Below are 21,168 nucleotides of genomic sequence, written 5' to 3' on the forward strand. Positions count from 1 at the left end.
TCTTTATCTGTGATCTATGATATGATCTGATATGATAGGTTATTTATAACGCGCTTAATACCCATGCAGCAGTGATCCCAATCAAAGGGAATACTTGCCTTTGGCGCTGTGCAGGCTCGGCTGACACAACACGACACATGGTTACGGCAAAGATGTCAAAGCTTCAGCATTGTCATTGAGCAGAACTCTGAGATTCAGGGGTGGTGGAGCGTCGAGGTCCAGGATGATTATGATGGTGTCAATGGGGCCAGCGCTGAGCAGCTCTGCTCAGGAGGGCCATGGCCCGTGTGGGGCCGACAGGCCAGTGGGCAGACTGCAACAGGCCTGCTCGAGCCATCCTGCTATTTATACAAATCTCGGGCCGAGCAGGGCCTGATGGGAGAAAGGAACTGCGCTACAATGTGCTCTTCTGCTGGGCTCGGCCTGCCTACTGGAGCTTCCCCCTACACGCGGGACAGGCAGCGCTGCAGATGCTCAGAGCTCCCGGGGGGGGTGCGGGGTTGGGGCTGGGTCAGGGCCTGCCTTCTCACCCTCGCTTAGCGGGGCTTCCCAGAACTGACCCAACCCCTGCCCTCTTGCATGCAACTCATACTTACCTGGCAGGGGAGAATCTGATCTCAAGGGCAGATCTCCCACGGTGAGGCTTACCCATTGCACATCGGATTTGCTGACCCCTGCTATGTTCCCAAATGCGGGATGCACGACTGCATTATTTCTGGTAGTGGGGGACTGCGTTCGCGCTCTCCCCCTGATTTATTGGTGAAAGAAAAGGTAAAGTGTGAAATAGGCCTGCTAGGTTGCATACTTTAAGATTGTGCTCACATTGCGTTTCTTCAATTAGGTTCACCTTTGGGTGATCACTTTTCCACATTTTATCTGTTGAATTGAATTATGCTTCTTTCATCACCACAGAAGTAATGTGTATTACAGAGATAAGCTGCCATATGTATTGGGCACACTGCACATGCTCAGGCAGCATCAATCATGCTTTGTACAGGACAATGCTGGCCTAAATTGGGAACAGCCAGCATAGACATGTTGCTACAGGGGCATATTTTGGGTACAACCAGCATGACAATGTGTTACATCAGTGACAGTGCTGTCTTACACTGTGGACACATTGATCATTAAAATGTGGTGTGTTGTAAAATGTTCTTTTCTGCTGTTGGTGACATGGAATTTTCATGTTCCCCTTTAGAACTGATTGTAAACTTGTGGCTTTTTGGTCACCTTTTCTGCTGTAAAATTCACCATTTCAACCCCATCTTTGAAAAAATATTCTTGGGCGGGAACCCCCCAAACCCTCCCTAGAACCTTGTAGCTCCCTCGCTACGCTCGGTCGCCCCCACTATTTCAGAGAAATATTAACACATAGACACTGAAAGAAATCACAAGCAACTAACCTTTGATCACTGCCCATGACACCAAAACCTATCTTTGGGACTGCATGGCTATCACTGCCTGTGATGCTATTATGTCAAAGGTCACACAATATCGCTTTTTAATATACTGCTTTGGGTGAGGTTGTTGACTTTTGGCTCGCCGGCCCACTGGGTGACAAAAAGTTAATGCGTTGGCCCCACATTCAAAAAAGTTGGACAAGCCTGGTTAAGAGTGATGGTGTGGATTTGGGGTGGATTTGCCCATGGAGGAGATGGATGCTAGCGCTTGCATTAGATTGCATTAGAACCACACACTTGCAGCACAGGCTTACATTAGAAACCTGAGAGGCTTACATAGTTACTGCATGGTAGCTTTGCACCAGAAGTATAAAAGGTGCAAATTAGACATAGCATTAGGACTGCCTGCATTGTCATGCAATATGCTTAGGTGTGTGATATAAATTAATGTATCCCAGTGTTATAAATTGAAACGATTCTTTGTGTTTTCTTTGTGTCTTAATGTTATTTGTTATTGCCCACGGTAGTAAGATAGGTGTATGTTATTAGAACACATTGCACATAGGGCCTGATATGAATGCAGTCAAAAGGGGGTGTATAGTGATCCACACCCCAATTGGAGATTGTCCAAGTTTGTCTGAAGACCGTGGTTGCCCAAGGAGGGCAACACAACGGTTAGCGCTTTGGGTTTTTCAGACTAACAGAATAACCTCCAGCAAGAAGCTGGAGGTATTTTGGTCACATTACCACACAAAAGTGGCCACTTTGGTGATATTACCGCTGGCAGAATGACTGCTGGTGGTAATACTGCCGAAATCACCCATGGAGTCTTATGGATTCCAATTATAGGTGACTAACACTGCCTACCACCACATGTGATCTGGCAGTAATACCGGCGGACCAAGTGGCAGTAACAGTAATACAGTCTGGAGGTATATCATCGGTTTTACAGCAGAGATACCACCAAAGTTTTAATGAGGCCTAAGAGTGAGAGTGTGTGTCCCTGCCTTTCTATGTGGACCTGTGTTGAGTTCCTGCTACTGTGTTTAGTCCACTCTGTGTCCCCTAAACCTGGCCAACCCACCCCCAACCCACCCACTGAAAAACGAAACGTGTTCCCAGAACGTACAACAGCTGCCAGCTTTACAGCCAGAGTAATCTGCAGTCCATGCTGGGCCTTTCATCTCTTCCTTCCAATTTCCTCCCATACCCAGTAAGAGAAATCTAACAATCCCTGCCTGTGATTGCCCACTTGCCCTATACGCTGTGATGTTGTGCCATTTCCTTTCACCAACCCTCCTTGGACCCTGGGAACGTCTGTGTTCATCATGGGGATGGATGTGGGTGGGCTCGGGATGGAGGAAGCGACTGCTGTGGAGCGAGCACTTGTCATGCAGGTGATTGCCCACTTGCTCGACACCCTGTAATTTCTTGCCCTTTCCTGTCACAAAGCCTCACTGGACCCTGAGAACAGATTTGTTCATCATGGGGGTGGGTGTGGACGGGCTTTGGAGGGGGGAAGCAACAGCCTTATAAGCATGTGGACAGAGGACCTAAGGACTCACTTTTTGGTGTCTGGCAATGGTGTACTGGATGCATTGGTGGGGGCAGACAAGCAGCGGAGGCCCTTTAGCAGTTACTCTTATCCCTGTCTGGCCTTATCTTTCTCCCCTTTCCCTCCTGCTGTTCCGCTTTCTTCCCAACCTGCTCTATTTTGCCACCAGTAGGCCTCCGGGCTGCATAATCTCTTTTGTTTGCCTTCTCTGTCTCTTTCCCTGTCTTTCTCTCCTCTCTGTCTTCCTTTCTCACTCTTGTTCTCTCTTTGTCTCTTTCTTTCTCTCTGTATCTCTCTTTTGCCCTCTCTTTCTTTCTCTCTCTTTGTACCCCTTTCTCCCTTTCTCTTTCTCTCTCTCTCTCTCTCTCTCTCTCTCTCTGTATCTCTCTCCCTCTCTCTTCACCCCCCATTGAGTGTGTTGCCTGTCGTTCCGCCACCCTTGGCCGAAGTCTCTCCCCTTTCTATCAGCCCCCACCCTCGCTACTAGCCCCTTATGGCCCCTGTCCCACTATTTCCCCACCGGCTATTTTCTCACTCCCCACACTCTCTTTCTTGCTCCACAGCTGCCCATTCTTTCTTCACACTCTCCCCTCCACCAGTCCCTCTCGCCCTCTCTTTACCTTCCCAGCAGTCACCCCACTCAGCTTTTCTCTCTCTAACCCTTCCCTTCTGTTAGGGAGAATTCTCTGTTTAGGCTGAATTTCCTAACCTAGTGAGTCCCCCAGCAGCTTTGCTGGATTTCTGGAGTTTGTTTTTTTCTCCTGCCAAGAGTGAGACTCTTTTTCTCCCACTCTTGGACATGATTTATGGTGTTCCTTTGAATGTTAATGTGTTTCATGGGCTATGGGGTCTTTTACTCCATAGGGTCTCATATGTTTTTTATGTGTGTTACACAGCACCCTCTGTGCAGTAACACCGGGATGTCATAGTGACCCCCCACCATAGACTCCATACCCTGGGACTGACTACTGTCTCCCAGGGCATGTAAAGTCACCATTGGCTTTATTAGTCCCAAATTACTAACAGAACCAGTACAAACCATCATATTGTGGACGTACTGGTAGGGGCAATTTGATTGCCCCTGGGTCTGTTGTTTGAGGGGGCACTGTCCCGTCCCCCCTTGTCTAGTTTTGGCTGGTGGCAGTGGATACTACTTTTTATATTCAACCGCGAATATATCTCTATGGGATTTTCTCATTGTTCGAGGCTAATACTTTTTAACATGGCCTCTAACATACCGTCGGTTTATTTATTTAATATTAATTCACCGGTTGGTATTTTCTGCCAGAACTCGGTTTTAAAATGGTGTTTGTGTTCGCCTCTGTAACTCCAAACCAAAGGTTGAGCCCTTTGTTCCACTTTTTGGCGAGCTTCTCCACAGAAGCCTCCAAAAGTGATGCCACTCTGTCTGGGTACCACTGGGGGTGTGGGAGGGGGTTTATGCACCCTGGACTGAGTTACCTTGGTAACTCAAGTCGCACTCTTGTGTGATTGGCCCAAGTCATGTTTGATTGACAGCTAGGCTGAGTGAATGGGGGTGTGCTGCATAAAAGCAGGGCTTTTGGGACTGGAACTTCAGAAGTCGCCACAGGACCTGAAAATCTGACGAGGGAGAAGCTGAGCCGACCTGCTACGACAATACCACCGGTGGAGCCCTGCTGAACCGACTCACCACTTCCCAACGACAGAGGAGATCTCCCGGCTGGAGAATCTTCTTCCCTTGACTGGTGGGCACAACCAGTTTACCTTCTTTTCTCGCATCCCAGTACGTCTTGTGGTCGAATTGCCCGTGCCAAGCACCCCGGCAACCAGATAGCCACTTACCACTGGACCGCGAATAAAAGGACCGCTCCTGTTGATTGAGAACTCCGCGGCTGGTTTCTTCCCTGGCAGTGTAACAGACCCCTGCTTTCCTCCCCGACGAGATCCTCTCTTCCCCCGGACGAAGCACCGACTTGCACCTGCTGCCAGGAACAACTGCCCCCGCTGGAGCGTTCTCACCATTTTAAGGTACTGTGTCCACCAGGCCTCCCTTTCTAAAGATTGCTACAAGGTAACAATAATCCCTTAACCTTCTGGACTGGGCTGGCCGCCTTGACCATCTAACTGATCCATTTCTTTTTGGTCCAACGCTTTCTGAACTTTTTGCGAGACTTTTGGGCACTTTCAACCGTGTGACCTTGGACACATTTCGTCCGGAGCCTCTTAAAGTGGGTCCGGCCTTGTTGACTTTGACTTTACGGTTTTAACCTGCCTTCTTCTCCTACTGTGTTCTTCCGAAAGTGTTGTGATCTGTTTCTATCTTTGCTCTGCCTTTCCCTCCCTTTTAAACCGATTTATTAGAGTGCCATCTTCGTGAAGCGCTCACCGCTGTCTGAAAATAAGTGTTGCTTGACTTAAGACTTGTCTAATAATCGTTGAAGGGAGTGTATATCTTTTAGTGACCGTGTTTTTGAACTGCTTGATATTAGTGCCAGTGTGTTTAACTAGATGTGTTTTTAAATAAATAATTATATCTCTTTTACACCAAGCTCTGGTCAGTGTTTGCTTGTTCTATTGTGTTTTTTTGACCTATTGTGAATACTCTGTATACTGCCTAACTCTTCTTGAGAGAAGTCTGACTGCTCAGCCACAGCTACCAGGTAAATCTGGGTGGTACAGACTGCTACCAATTGGGTTTACTGCCAACCACCTGTAGTCTTAAATCTTTTGCAGTGGTCCCAGAGGGAACTGCACAGGTTTCTGCCTAACACCTTCTTCCCTTGGTGTCCCTTCTCCACCCTCCCGCCTGCATCCAATGGTACTCCTCAGTTCCCAGAGACCCAGGAAAGTGGGTGTGCCTAGCCTGTATGCCTGCCATTGATGCCCTGCCTTGTGCCTGCAGCCCAGTGAAGACAAACCCAGGTTTCCAGTGTGACTAACATACTCTCCCAGCAATATTTTTACTTCTCTGCCAATAATAAATCTATTACCTGAACAAAGATGTTGGTTAATTCCCTGGTGTTCGCACTCTTCGGTGTAACCTGCCTTTTATTGCCAGAGGTGGGACCCATTCCGCCTACGCAACGCACCCTCGCGGGGTCTGTTAGCCCCTGGCCCCAAACTGTAGCCCTGCCTGGGGTATTTCACAAGGTCATCCCTATTTTGGCATGACTCCCAAGTCCACACAATTACGAGTGGAGAGAAGGGAGAATATAGAGCACTATTCACTCCTATGTAGCCACTAAAGACACATTTCGAGAAAGTTGACTAGACCACTTTTAACAAGGAATAGTAATTCCAGCAGAAAATAATGTATCTTTTTATTATCATTAGAGGATCCAGAGGTGGTCTACCGAAATTGAAGGTTTAACCTTTTCAGCTTTAGATATTCGATTTAGATGGTTGGGACCTGGGGACAGCTCATCCATAATGGACGACGGGTGGAGGAGCCGAGCCAGCCCAGTAAAAACTGTGAGCGCTCTCTCGGCAGCTTGCTGCCGCTCTGTGTGCTCTCCTGGGCTGGCATTCACTCTCAACGGGAAACGGAGTTTCTCTTGGACAGTTGTGTTCCCTTGCTAGCGTGTTTTATGGACCATGCAAGGCAGGGGGCATTTTGCTTCCCCAGCCTTGGCCAATTGGACCGTCAGGCTTGCGAACGGCACCTCTGCATGTGTGTAAATGGGCGCTCCTGTGCCTCCCTGCACACTCAGATGGCCTGGGGCATAGCTAACAAAGCGCTCCAGCTCCTCCAAGCATGTGCAGGGAACACTCTGTGCTTCCTGGTTGCTGTTCTTGTGCGTGGGAGCCGAGGGCCAGCGTTGCATCAAGCAGCAGAATCCAGTCCGGGGCTGAAGAAAGGGAGCAGAACTGTACACGTTTTCAAGTGGCAGTTGGAATACCTCCCAACCTTCCTCTGCAGACTAGGTACCTGATTCACAGAAGCGTTTTACAATGGCGCACCCACCCGCCCCCACGCCCCAGTATCTCGGGAGATAGGTTAAAGAACTCCCATGGCACCCCTGAAAGCAGACATCACTTCTCCCAGTATCCTTAGAAGCAGGTGCAGCTGTTTCCCAGCATCCCTTGAGAAAGGACGCAAACTTCCTCCATCATCCCTAGGGAAAGGTGACAAACACCCTCCTCCCCTCACGATTCCTGGCGACAGGTGGAGGCGTCTTTGGAGAGAGATGGCAGCCCACCTCCTGCTCAGTCGCAGACCTCACCCAGCATTCCAATGGGGCGGTGCTGTTCGCTTTCCGCATGCTTCCCCGGTGTGTCTGTTTTACACCTTCACGCATTCATGAACAGCGTGCACTGTGCCGCGCAGTCTGAGCGTGTCTCCTGGGCCAATGCCAGCTCGACGTCCCTCCCCCTCCCATGTTGACAATTGTGGCTTGGCTGCTCTAAAAGCGGATTGCCCCGCCCTGAGCCTCCTGCTCCCCACATACCGCAAGCAGTGACAGGCTGTTGGCGAGGGAGGGTGTGGGAGCAGCACCATGACTCGAAGTGAGAAGCGACCAAGCCTATGCCCTGAGCTCTTTCGCATCCCTTCACGGCAACCAATGGCAGCCCGCCGCCACCTCCATCATGGCTGGTAGGTGGGTACCCGAGCTCCTCCGAACCGTGCCCAAGGTGAGACGGCTAGCCACGCTCAAGATGGCCTCGCGGGGCAACCAAGAGGCTGGGGTTAGGTGCCCCGGTGCATTGTGGGAGGTGTCACTGGCAGGTGAGAAAACAACAAGAGAAGCTAAGGTAGGAACCACGGGCGCTGTCCGAGGGATGGAGCTAGGGTACCAGGGAAGATGGGTTGGGGGGGTATTGATGGAGCGACTAGATGCGTTTCTCGCAGCTCTTCTGGCCGCTCTTCCAGATAACAAACTTACAAGAGAAGGGGGCGGGGGGTGGAGATGTCTGCTGAGCTTGCTCCTTCGTGGGGTGTTCGGCACCTGTATATCGCTGGGGTGGGTGGGGTTAGATGCTGGGGTGTAACTGGGGTCTGAGTCGGGGGACAGGATCTGCTTCTAGGGCGCTCAAACATCTTCTGTGTCTGGTGTGCTATTTAATGTGTAATTAGCCTCCCGCAAACCTAATCGTCTCTGTGGTATGTCTGTCACGTCGTTCTGTGGTATATGTGTAATAATAATGCTCAGAGACAGGCCACGTTTGGGAAAATTAATTAGTGAGGGGGTGGACGGCGAATTGCTTGATCGGGAAATGTGTTTCATTTTGTCCGGGTTGCTAGTGCAGACTTCGCATTATGGCGCGGCCCCCCGCGCCGTGGCCCGAGAGGGAGCGCGCCAGCTCATCCTTCGAGGTGGTGGGGGCTGGGGGGGGTGATATATTATGCGCCCCGTACGTGTCCTTTTTGTCGCTGCTGGAGTGAAGGCGCTTGCCGCCTGCCACGCGGAGAGTAAACGTAAGGATGGGACAAGTACCCGGGGTCGGGTTGTAAATTGCACTGTGGCACGCGGGGCATTACGCTGTATAGCAAAGTGCGAATAGTGCGCGCACGGAGGGCAGTGCGCAACTCCACGAATGGAGGGGATTCCGAAAGTCTGACTAAACTCACCTTTTATGTAAGGCACTTTGTTTTATTCCCAGTCACCGCAGATGTCCGTTTGCTGTCCTGCCTGCATACCCATAACACGCTTTATGTCCTCTTCTTTGAGACAAGGAAACGCCTGTGTAGTTTGGTGCTGCGGTTTGCCCAGGATCACACAGCTCGCTCAATCCCCTGATAAGATTCTGTAAGCCTGATTTACAAAGCAGTACCATTGGGAAAATATCATTGGTTAACGATTTGAAAATCAGGCCCAGTGTCCCTTGACTCCACGTTAATGCACTGGACCAAATTCCCCTCCTGGAAGGCCTGGACTGTGTGTGATATGTGTTTTGAGGACTACGCAGCCCCCACATGACTTCTGCCGGCCCCACCTGACCTGTAGTTGGCCATTCACAGTGTCACGCTGCGATGTTCTGGGAAAGGGGCCCGCCTGTGTGTGTGCCTTCGGAGGCAGTGTAATGTGACATGTTTAGCTATTGTTTTCCATTCTAAGCTCAGCCTCGGCGCACATACCGGGGCCCCCTCCATCGAGCGGAAGAGTGCGTGCATGGGTACCGCGACGAGTCAGGAACTAAAATGACGTGTCGGGCAGCCGCTCACTGCCTGAGCCGGTAAGCGTGTAACTGACCAAGCGAAAAACCTAGTCAGCCAGTGCGCAGCTGAGGGAAAGACTGATTAACAGGAGCAGCCTCGGAATCGTTTCATTTGAAGGGAGTCAAAATTGCACAGGAATGCGCGTGAGCGGCCAAGCATAGCGAGGGACCCCCAACCAAACAAGGACGGCAAGTTGGGGGGAAGAGGAGGGGTGAAGGTTGTACCGCTGGAAACTGTTAAAACATAATTGGTTAAATGGTGCCTTTTACAGCACACTTGTTATGGAAACTTGGGTATGTAATACAATTTAGAATCAGTTTTGCAGGGTGACAGATGAAAAAAAAAGATGCCAGGTCACTGGCAGGAGCAGCTTGCAAGCCATTTTATTGATGTCTTTGCTAACAATATATGCCAGTAGTCTGTCAGTGGAAGAGGGCATGTTCATACTGGCTCTGAAAGTATATGACAGTAGTGCTGCATAAGAACAGGCTCTTGTTTTTGCTCAGAATGCTGCTGTGGTGGTTGTGGTTTGGTGGTGCTGCTTGACCTATCGGCCATTTTGATGTGGTGGACCGCAGTGTCTTACTATCCCAGCTGAAAAGAATCAGCACATGTTTAGATAAAGACTTCACGCGGATCCAATCTTTTCTGACAGGCAGGATTTCTGGGTGCGTCGGGGAGATGCCTCTTCTGACAGTACTCCCATAATATTTGGAGCACCCCAGGGAGTGCATCTGTCCCCTGCTCTGTTCAGTGTATACACGAAACCCCTTCGTGACTTGCTGGCAGGTGTGGGTATTCATTTCACTAACTATGCTGATGGCACTCGGCTCCTGCTGAAACTAGAAGGGGATTATGACCAGAATTCCATGAAACTGAACTCCATTTTTTAACCCTGTCAAGCAGTAGGTGACCAAGCACTGGATGTGCCTCATCAACTGCTTCTTTTCGGCTCTACGCTCATGAGGTCCAAGTGGGATCCCCAATATGCCGCTTTTGTGTAGGATGGCTGTAACATCTTGCCTCAAAAAATGAGTAAAAACCATGGGCACGTGTCTTGACCACTCTGTTAGCTTGGAAGCTCAGGTTAGTGGAACAGTACAAAACACACATTACTACTTGCCCGTTGATTTGTGAGAAGAGTTGTGAAACACTGGCTAGAGCAGCGGGCCTATCTTGACATGACTACTCTAACGCCCTTTTGGGTGGTGCATCTAAGAGTTGCATTCAAGAACTACAGGTAATCCAGAATGATGCAATTCGCATCCTAAAAAAGTGCCCCGCGGTGAGCCTATCGCACAGCCCTGAAAAAATCTCCATTGGCTCCCTGTCAAGGCCAGAGTACAGTTTAAAACCCTTGTCCTGGTACACAAGTCTATTTATTGTTCGGCACCAGAGTACAGATTAACAATCTACCAGCCCAAAAGGCAATTGTCAGCTGCTGGCCAGCCAAAGACCTAATGGGGTCAGGGGCAATGGTAGGTTGTTTCCTCTTCTGGCAGCCAGAGCATGGAATCTCCTGCCCTTAGTTTTTCATCTGGAGAAAAAGGTACCATCCTTTCGCAAGAAATTAAAAACACGTCTGTTTGAGTAGATTACCTACGACTGATCTCTGTCCTTATAGGTTGTCTTGTGCCTTATTTACTGTTGCATGTGTTCTTGCCGCACCCTGCTGCCTGCCGGGAATAAATACATGTAAATAAATAAATAATGCAGCTAAGAGAAAACATGTCCATGCTGACTGCACCAATATATGGCAGTGTTCCCACTTTAGATTACGCTCATATTTGCTTTGTCCATAATGTACAAAAAATAGCCATCGGGGCCCCTCTGCGAGAACCAACACGGCTAAATGCCCTGTTCTTTGGGGAAGGTACCCATTCGAGAGTCCGCAAGCACACTTTACATAATGTAGCCTGTGTGAAAAACAATGTACATGTTGGCAACAGGGGTGGACTGGCATATAGGGAACTCTGGAGATTTCCCAGTAGGCCTCTGCCTCCTTGGCCTCTTTCTTTTGGTAACCTGTTTTATTTCCCATAGGAAAAGGGTTGGGCGTGCTGAAAATGTGTAATATGGGGCCACTTTGGACATTATTTCCACGGCTTCTTTTGGTTCCCAGTCCACCCCTGGTTGACAATACCAGTATCCCCACATATGGACGTGCTTATATAGACTTTCCCATGATGAAGTAATAATAGCAGTGTAACAAAAAAATGACTAGGGTACATGCCCCAATATATGCCAGTATTTCCACCTAAATACACAGTAATGTTGTTATTGCCCAAATTACACTTATCCATGCTGGGTCTGCTGATATAACAGGTATCTGCACGTAAGAACAGGTTCATATTGGCTTTGCCCATTGTGCAATAAGGCCAGCGTAACAAAACATGTCCAGGATGGTTAAGCCAATGTATGCCAATAGTCCCATTTAAGGAAGCACTCCTTTTTGGGGTTTTTTCAGATAATGCACATTTCACTGCTGTGCCTAGCTCCCTCCCCACGGTAATCACACTTCACTCATGCACATACATAGCTCTGCACTTATTTACAGGCCCACACAATCAGGCGGGGACACGTATTTGCATTTAGGCGTGGCTTGCTACCTCTCACGGTCATGCACGGAGCTGCTCTCGAGTATGCCCACCATGCTTTACATATATACCGGGCAACCAGGGACCCGGAGGCTTAAGGGCGCACAACAAGAACCAACTCATCCCATACGCGCATCACAAGCTCTTCTTTCCTCCTCGCTGTCCCTGCCGAGAGTCCCCTGCTTGGGGTTCAGGCCCCCGCACTCTCCGGAAGGCCCTGTGAGAAAGTGACCCAATCGCTCACGCTTGGAAATGAGCAAGACTCACTAGTTTCAGGAAGCACCCCAATCCTGAGGTCAGTTTACAGGGGGTTCTGGGCCCCGATTCTGCACGATGAGCTATAACGCGCCTTCTTTGGCCCCCTTGGTGTTCTGCGTTGCATGAGCAATTTTGAAAAACGTTTCGAGTATTTTTGATATTTAAAACAATGAGCAGATATGTTGTACTTTTGCACTTAAGCAGCGCAAAAGTGCACGTGGTTTATTAGCTCAAACTGTGGGCAGCTCCTGAGAAGCGCGTGGGGCGGGCTGACTTGACCCGAAGGGGCGTTTCCTTTATCCACGGTATTAAGCGCCTTATTAAAAGCAACTATAGCCTGACAGCCATGTATTTAAAAAAAAACATTTATGCCAGAAATAGAAAATAAACTTCTCAGTCAGAAGACAGATCTAGCGAGAATATTAAAAAAAAAAATAATTGCAATGTATTGGTTTTTAAGGCGGATTCGAATCTCTGTTGCTGTGCGTGGTCTTGCTTCCAAGACCATCACGTCGCCCCTGCGCTATCACCCTCCTCTGATTGCACCTATATGATCAGTATATGTACAAGAGAGCAAACCAGGGAAAACCCACAACAAAGGCATTTTGTGTGTGACGTCAAAAGCTGCCCTTAACGTGCATGCGTCGGTTCCCCCCACCACACCTCCCATCCCCCCTCCCCCAACCAGGCCATTTTGGTGTATTCCTCTTACAGAATTGGGTGTTAGAAGATCTTTTAAAAAAAAATATATATCTTTATTGTGCAAATTGATTCATTAAAACCGTATACACACAGTTTCAGAAAATTACTCATTTCACATCAATCATGCACAGCATATGAAAACATTACATAAGATTACGTATGTTGCATGAAAGAAAGGACGTAAAGACATAACATCTTCCAAATGTAATATTCTGCACCAATTTGTACCTCAGATTGTGCAGCATAAGTAACAGCCCAGAATTGATCCGTAATTACCATTTCCAAATTGCATGCCAGGTGAGAATATTCCTCCCAAGTCACCAAGTTTATAACAGCTGGCTAGTAGATGTCTCACCATTTCTACCTCAACACAACGGTATCGATAGTTCCTCAATTCACACGGAATCACTCTGCAACCCTCAGTAAACGTGAACACGTTAGAAGTTCCATACAAGTAACACGTGCGATGCACTGCGATCGACGAGGGCGCAGTGACACATTCCTGTGCAATGGGAGGACGGCGCAAAAGTCGGCGCATTGCAAAACACGAGTGCAAAAAATGAGTGGTGCAGAAACGGAACACGCCGAGGAGACTTCCCGGCGCTACCCACCTGTTTACACGATACACACTGAGAACAGTAGATACCCGGCCGGCGAGTCTGCTCTCTAACATGCATGTTTTGCAGCCTCTATGCAGGCTCTAGATTGCGGTCTGCTGTCTACTATCCGGGATCTCGAGCAGCGCCTAGAGACCTGCAGGGCGCTATATACTTCTGCACCCATTCAGTAATGGCAGATGTTCCTCTCCCCTCCTCCTTCGGAGAATCCTTGCGTTCTCCCCATCTTCACACTCTCCATCCGCACTGGGAACCTGGGCTCATTATCGGCCACTGCCCTCTGGCTGAGTCATCTGTTTGCAAACGATTAGCGGCGGGGCCCCCACAGGGGAGCCCCCTCCGCAGGGCAGCAATTAGCCAGCAAAACTGCTTAGTGAGTGAACTCGTGCAGCAGAGGCGTGCGCGTGGTCTGCAGTTTACGGCTTCCAACTCCTATAACATAGCTCAGGCCGGTGTGTGTGTGTGTGTGTGCGCGCACGTCTGTAATGAGTTTTCTATAGCGTGGACCCAGCTGGGGCGTGAATGATACCCTACACTAATGTTCATTGGCACCGACTATGAAAGGGGGCTGGGAGGAGGGAGTGGGGGCCCAGGATCACTAACTTTGGCTCATATAGTTTGTTTTCAAGGCCTTCAGTAACAATGTCTTATAGAGTTTACTTACAAAACAACAAATTGCATGATAGAGCCACACGTCAGCATGTAAATCCTTGCAGCAACATGTTAAGCCAAAAGAATAACAAAGATGGCTATGCAGATTCCTTGTCACACACTTCCAGCACGTGACTTAACTTAACTGAACTTTACTTTTTGCATATTAAGATAGTAGAGATCATGTATATAAACACATCTTTAAATGGGTGCTGTGTGTTGCTCACTTTGACTATCACAGAGTTGCAAGGTAACTGTGCTATGCGAGCTCTTTGAGTTGTAAAAGTTACGTCATGCATATGCGGGCATATGAAAGGCTCTGCCACTGATAAAAGAAATGTTTGAAACCTGAGCTCCCAGGGACGTCATTTCACCCAAATGCCAGGGGTAGCGGAAGCAACGTCGCATGACCCTTCACCCCCTGATGGCATCACAGGAAGTGATGTCCTTTGACCCCACCTCGAAGTGACATCACAGGAAGCGGTGGAACATGACCTTTCACCCCTTGACAAAGCAGAAAGTGGCATCACTTAGCATTGTTCCTAAGTACACTACGAAAAACATGGTTACAATATCACTGTAATATGATATACATTTCATATAAGAATGGATCACCACATGTATCGTTAATATTAGTGTGTATAGGCCCATATTACCAAATTACTGAGAATGCAAGCAGACGTCCAAGGCCAAATGATAATGATGTGTTATTATATAGCGCTTATGCGCCTTATAACAAATATACATACAATACTCATTTATCAACATCAGAAGGATGAAAGGATGAGCTTACCTTGCCGGGATTCGAACCGCAACCTGCCGATCATACGCACATTGCTGCAGCAAGCGCTCAACCCACTGACCTATCTTACCGACTATAGTAAAATGAGCAATTACATGTCTGAATGTTCTCAAAGCCAGAAAGCAAATTACACTCTGTAGTGGATACCAATAAACCAGTTACTGGGATTTAACAGCAGGCCAGTTCATCTGCAGGTCTGGTGCAAACTTGCCGCATGTCAAGCCTGCGTGGATTGACTTTTCAGGCTTCAGAGGTTGGCCTCACATGGCATCCTGTACTCTGGGCACTCGTTACCTCATACATGCAAACAAACATCCTGAACAGCATGCCATGCAGATAGGAAAGATAGACACATTACAGCAAGGCATTCATTGTGGCACAATGAAATCAAGGGCTATTTTATGTTCTATGGTCAAACATGTCTACACTGTACACAAGCTTTTAGGCACAAGGATTTAGTAAGTGACCGAGGACAAAGGGATAGAATGTCTTGTGATGATAATGACAGAGACAACTACAGAACAAAAACATGCTGTAACTGGAACTTGCAAAAAGCAAAATACACAGTCTGAAATGGATGCTTATTCTACTCTAAATGCTTTTTGGAAGTTTTTGTCTACATTGTGAATTTGAGGTGTTTAAGAACAGACTAAATCAGTGACCCCCTGAAGTGTGCCTGAAATAAACATTTAATGAGTCTAGCAATTATTGTATAATATTCCAGAAAGCCAAATTATTTCTTATTCCTATTCCTTCTTATTTAGGGTCATGGCTCAGTGGTATACTTGCGGGACCCCCTGTTTTTTTTAAGAGGCCTGAAAAAGAAAGCCAGCCACACCAGAAATAAAGAGCCACACGTTGATGGCCCGAGCCCAGGAGCTTCCATTGTAAAACAAAAAAAAGTTTTATTTATTTTAGGAGTAGCAAGGGAGACCGCTGGTGACGCCTAAATGACATCAATGTGAGCACCATACAAACCTGCAGAGCCACGGATGCTGTGTGTGTGTGTCTGCCTAGCTGGCCGGAGCCGATTCTATAACTGGTTCAGGAGAAGGACAAAGCGTCAAAGACGCCTTTCTTGAGCCTTTGATCTAAAGGTACGCTCTGTAAAAATGTAAAGAACTAGTGGTACGGCGTACCAATGATTTATACCACACTTCTATCTCTGACTACAGCACCCTTCAGAACGGCTCAGAAAGCGCAAGTCTCAATGACATGTCCTGATCTTCCTCACCTGGGACCGCATCCCTAGTTTTAACCAGCATTGGGTTGTGTGAGTGCACATGTGGGCACTCTCAAAGGGCTGGGGCTGCGTTCTAGGTTAGAGTGCTTCACTTCTGGGACACACCCAGAGGCTCTCCTAGTACACGCCCTCTAGTAGGATGCTGGAGCCGCAGGGGCGAGGGGGTGGGGGTGGAGGTTTCTGCATCACTACCACCCTCTACTGGGAGGAGGCGCTATCTGTACAGTGATCAGGGCCGTTTTAAGGGTATATAGAGCCCGGGACACTGACACATTTGGGTCCTCTCCTCAAACTAACAAAATGAAGTAATCAAAAAAGCTATGTTCGCCACTCAAAAAAAAAAAAAAGAGCAGGCAATGGGCTAACGAATGCAGACGGAACATGGTAATGCCAACCCTTTTCAATGAAGACAGCCCAGTGCTATCCTGCCAGCTAGGGTGAGCTGTCTAGGAACACGCATCATCCCGTGGCAAAGGTGGGGTATGAGCCTCCGCGTGTGCGTTCCCTTTCTCTAATTTGGCTACCTAACTACATCTATTGACTAGCACATTATGGTGCCCTTTTAGGATGGCTGACAGACCTGCGCCATATTAATGCTATGTTACTTTTCATAACCAGCACTTGCAGGTACGCTTTGCAGCAGTCAGTGTTGGTAACATCAAAGCTTATCTACACATGAATGAACCTGGGGGAAGGGAAGAAAGGCTGAGTCAGCCCTGCCACGATTTAGTAGTGATATTTCATGTGAACACTAATCTGGAAAAAAAATCATTTAACACGCTAATGTCACAGAGCATCTGAAGCCATACCTACCCCTGCGCTCCCTTAGATCACAGGACCAGGCCAAACTAGTTCATCCTAGATTCCTCCTGGCTAAGCACGCGGGACGCGTTTTGGTGTATTGGCCCCTGTTATCTGGAACGCCATTTCTCTGGAACTCAAAAAATCCAAACTACAACAGAGTTACAAAAAAAGTCTGAACACCTTGCTTTTCAATGCACCCTCATTCTAAAATCACCCTCTTCTCCCCATGACTCTGGTCCGTGTTGTCCTGTCTTGTTCGTTTTGTGTGCGCCTTGAGGCCCTCGGGCGAGTTGGTGCGTTATCAAAAATGTAAATACATAAATAAGTGTGCACACTGAAACCTATCACTATGCCTTTCAACTTCGGGCATTGCACAGCTTAATTGTTTGCCATGGTATGCTTTTTTGTGCCCGCACTAACATGCTATTCGTCACACCCAAGCACATTATACGCAGACGCACTATGCCACGCGCAGAGATGAATTTAAAATCAGACATAAAAAAGCAGAACTCCACAACTAACGTTCATACCTCACCCCAGTTAATGCACCCAAACACCGGAGGCACACAAGACTCCCATATTGACTCAAATGCCATCTACACAGACCACCTAGAAACAGAGCGGCACAGAGTACCTGATTGCTTTGAAAATGCACACATCAAACAGCAGCAACGCCATCTTGCATTCTCCCTCTCACCCCACTAGCCTAAGCCACCCTCCTATATTTCAGGTGCGTCATAGTGCCTCGCCACCATGCTAAAGGCATTGGTGCATGGAATAAAGCACAGTAACATAACAAACTGTGTACGTCAGTGAACACAGCAGATTACATGATTAATTGACCAGATCAGAATGTAGTTGTCCACACTAGCCAGGTCGGGGGCTCGGGCCCACAGCAGTGCAGGATGCAGTATCATGCCATGTGTTATTCATGTCTCGCAATACATGTGTACAAATATCTCTGCATTAGGTGAGACAGTGGAGGCCCCTTGCATGGGGGCCGCCCAGGGCACAGGCCTCATTTGCCCTCCCATATAGACGTATATGACAATAGTGGCTCAAAAGTGACTTGCGTGGCTCTCATTATTTAACTGCCTTGAAGAGCATATCACCTGTCTGATGACTCCGATGAGAAGAAACCTTTGACGTTTACTTTTGGTTAAATTCCCCTCCTGTACATGGCCAATGATCTCTGTCCTCAATGAGAAATGTTTTGATATGCCTCCTTGATTTCGATATGGATTTGGTGTGAGATGTGGACAGTTCGGGTGATATCATCAGAAATAATACAGGCTTCTCCAGGTGCTTCCTATGTTGTGCTGTACTTATCATATCATCAACATGTATTGCATATGGTCTTTCCCCTTCTGTAATGGCTTGGCAGGTGAAGAACGATGGTCTGGAGGGTTGCCCCGAGCAATGCCAGTGGTTAAGATTCAGTCTAAACCTTCCAGCCATCACCTCTTTGTTTTTGCTTTGTCACCCCGAGTGGGACGGGTATGCCCAGACGTGGGTCCCGTGCCTGCTGGGCCTAGGGACCCAAGCTACTCCTCACTGATGAGCCCCAACAAGGGTGAAACATGTTTGGGGATGCTTGTGGTCTTGTGCAGAAGGGATGTGACCTAGCAGTTTGGGCTGGACTTCCCCTTTTGGGGTGGGGCCAAGCCTGATTTGCATATGGTCTTTCCCCTTCTGTAATGGCTTGGCAGGTAAAGAACGATGGTCTGGAGGATTGCCCCGAGAAATGCAAGTGGTTAAGATTCAGTCTAAACCTTCCAGCCATCACCTCTTTGTTTTTGCTTTGTCACCCCGAGTGGGACGGGTATGCCCAGACGTGGGTCCCGTGCCTGCTGGGCCTAGAGACCCAAGCTACTCCTCACTGATGAGCCCCACCAAGGGTGAAACATGTTTGGGGATGCTTGTGGTCTCGTGCAGAAGGGATGTGACCTAGCAGTTCGGGCTGGACTTCCCCTTTTGGGGTGGGGCCAAGCCTGATTTGCATATGGTCTTTCCCCTTCTGTAATGGCTTGGCAGGTGAAGAACGATGGTCTGGAGGGTTGCCCCGAGCAATGCCAGTGGTTAAGATTCAGTCTAAACCTTCCAGCCATCACCTCCTTTGTTTTTGCTTTGTCACCTTCATTTATTCCCCATCATTTATAACTCTAATATAACACTAAATGCACGTCTCCTTTCTCTATACATGGTGTGGCACTCAGCTCAAATGCACTACCATGCCCAAGGTTTAGCGACCCTCAACATGTCACATAATCTACTGTCCTGAAGTGCAGGCACTGAATGCCATCCCGAAGATGCCCCCAGGAGCATAGTGACACACTATGCAGTGGGTGGGTAATATGGTATCCAGGCATTGTTTCGAATATATTGTTTCGAATGTGAAAGTTTCAGAAAAAAATTCATCGAAAAAATGCTTTTTTTTGTAGGTAAAGGTTGTTTTTTTTTTAACTAAAATGGGGTTTAAGGGGTAAAAAAAAACAGGGGTTTGGGGGATCCCCCCATTACATTTTTTTTTAATAAAAAATAATTTTTTGATGCATTTTTTTCTCGAAACTTTGCCATTCTCAACAATCCCGTGCATGAGCATATCCACTGCACATTAAATAAATAAAGTAATGACTAAAAAATGAATTAGTCTTATGAGCTGAGTTTAAACCCCTCTGCCCATGTTCTATTCTTCACCAGTGCTCCACTTGTTTTTGTTTGGTTGAAATATGCATCAGTGTCAGATTGGTCAGTACAGTACAAAACAAAAGAGACTATATAGAAGAGTTTCATTACAGAAAAGGACTTAAGGGAGCAGCAATGGGAGCTGGGTTTGAACCTCTGCGCTGGAGCTCAAATTTGTTTGTCTGCTTTTAATATTCTAGAATAGAAATGGGCACCTGCCGCGTGTCTGCGATTATTCCAGCCCTTGTTGGTCACTCACAGCATCAATCTGTTGCTGCGGCAGAGACCGTCCCCCAGCTGCTTTACTCAGTCCACATGCTACCTTTCTGCCTCTTCTACACATTATTAAAAAATTGTGAAAACAAAAAAACAGACATTTGAAAACAACAAAAAGAAAACAGGAAAAAATGACAGGAGAGACTCCAGGTGTTACTTCCCCTTGGTTATCAAATCGACATGGTCCTATTCATAATTATTTTTATTAATAGGCAGAATAACACAAATAATAATTAGAGTAAGAGAATACTGTTTAAAATAAAATGTACTCCTAGGCCAAGTTGTACAAAATAACATTTAACACCTTCCCCAAAATACCATCAAGGAATTTATAAAACTGTAGGCTTTGCGATTTTCTTTTTTATGGAACTAGAATAGCCCTGTCTGAACCTAAGCATCAGTTAATGTATGGACATCTTATTAAGAATTATTATTAATGTGCAGCATAAAAATAATACATGGCTTTTCATGAATTGAATCAGGAGTGTGAGGGTGCCCATTCTGTACTGATATTTTGATACCGCCATGTTTACAGAGGAATACCACAATAGGCAGGGATCCCCCCACTAGAAGTCAAGGGATAGACCCATAACCTCCCTAACCTATCCATCTCTCACCCTAGGGCGGGGGAGGGGCACACCGCCACGACCCATGTCCACATGCCGCTAGACTTCTACAGAAGATAATTACCACACTGCAACTTACCTGCCGAATAGGACGCCAAACAATATCAAAGAACACGGGACGCTCATAGATGCCAACCACAGAAACCAAAGCAAAGAGGTAAGAAAAAACACCCTGTTAACCCAATACTAAAACCTCATTTTTCTGCAAACTCTTCTCCTACAGCAACTCAGATGACCACATCTCTGCTCAGCAAACCACACATACCACGCTGCAACAGCATACAAACAACACAGAACCATGCACAACAGCACATGGGAATCGGTCAGGCTTGAAAATCACACCTAAGCTCAGAGAACAGTGCAAACCGAACTGAAGCTGCCAACAGAACATCATATCTCACTTTCCTATTCCTACTGCACCATACTAACTTCGCCCACAGTCTCCCTGTTTCACACCGTCCTTTTTCATATCCACCAGAGCACCAGGGGACCACTCCGGTGGGGATAGTGTGCAGTAAAAATAACCATTAACATTAACGTGTATTGCTTCATTCTGGCGGTAACCTGGGCTTACTTGCTGTTACCACCGTGTGTATCGTAGGGAGAAGAGCTACAAACCTATTAGTACCCCTGGACAGGCTGTTAAAGTAGCGGGGGCCGCAGGGGTACTCGTCATGCCAGAAGATACCTGAGATAGAATGGATGCTAAGCAGATAAGAGTGTTGCCGGCATGATACTGAGAGCCTGCCGCGGCCACTTGTTCATGATGCAGAAGATGACCTGGGATATGGAGTCTGGTCAGGGCATAGAACA

The 21,168-nt window shown here is 47.7% G+C and overlaps 1 protein-coding gene and 1 non-coding gene across 6 annotated transcripts in view; both read left to right on the forward strand.

Moving 5' to 3' along the window:
- Nucleotides 1–588: 588 nt before the first annotated feature.
- LOC138568189 (U1 spliceosomal RNA) lies at nt 589–750 on the forward strand. Its single transcript, XR_011302546.1, has one exon. It is a non-coding gene; the product is annotated as a U1 spliceosomal RNA (small nuclear RNA).
- A 6,377-nt stretch (nt 751–7,127) lies between these two features.
- Nucleotides 7,128–21,168, forward strand: part of KLC3 (kinesin light chain 3) — a 160,251-nt gene continuing 146,210 nt past the window's right edge. Inside the window, exon 1 of one of the 5 annotated variants that reach the window (XM_069644674.1) lies at nt 7,128–7,535. In XM_069644674.1, coding sequence (XP_069500775.1) covers nt 7,525–7,535 — 11 coding nt within the window. In that variant the 5' untranslated portion in view covers nt 7,128–7,524. Of the gene's footprint in view, nt 7,690–21,168 lie in introns of all 5 variants that reach the window. The other 4 variants (XM_069644677.1, XM_069644678.1, XM_069644676.1 and 1 more) reach the window with 4 other exon arrangements.

The sequence above is a fragment of the Ambystoma mexicanum genome, chromosome 2p (assembly GCF_040938575.1).
Source record: "Ambystoma mexicanum isolate Mex_15411 chromosome 2p, UKY_AmexF1_1, whole genome shotgun sequence".
Taxonomy (NCBI): domain Eukaryota; kingdom Metazoa; phylum Chordata; class Amphibia; order Caudata; family Ambystomatidae; genus Ambystoma; species Ambystoma mexicanum.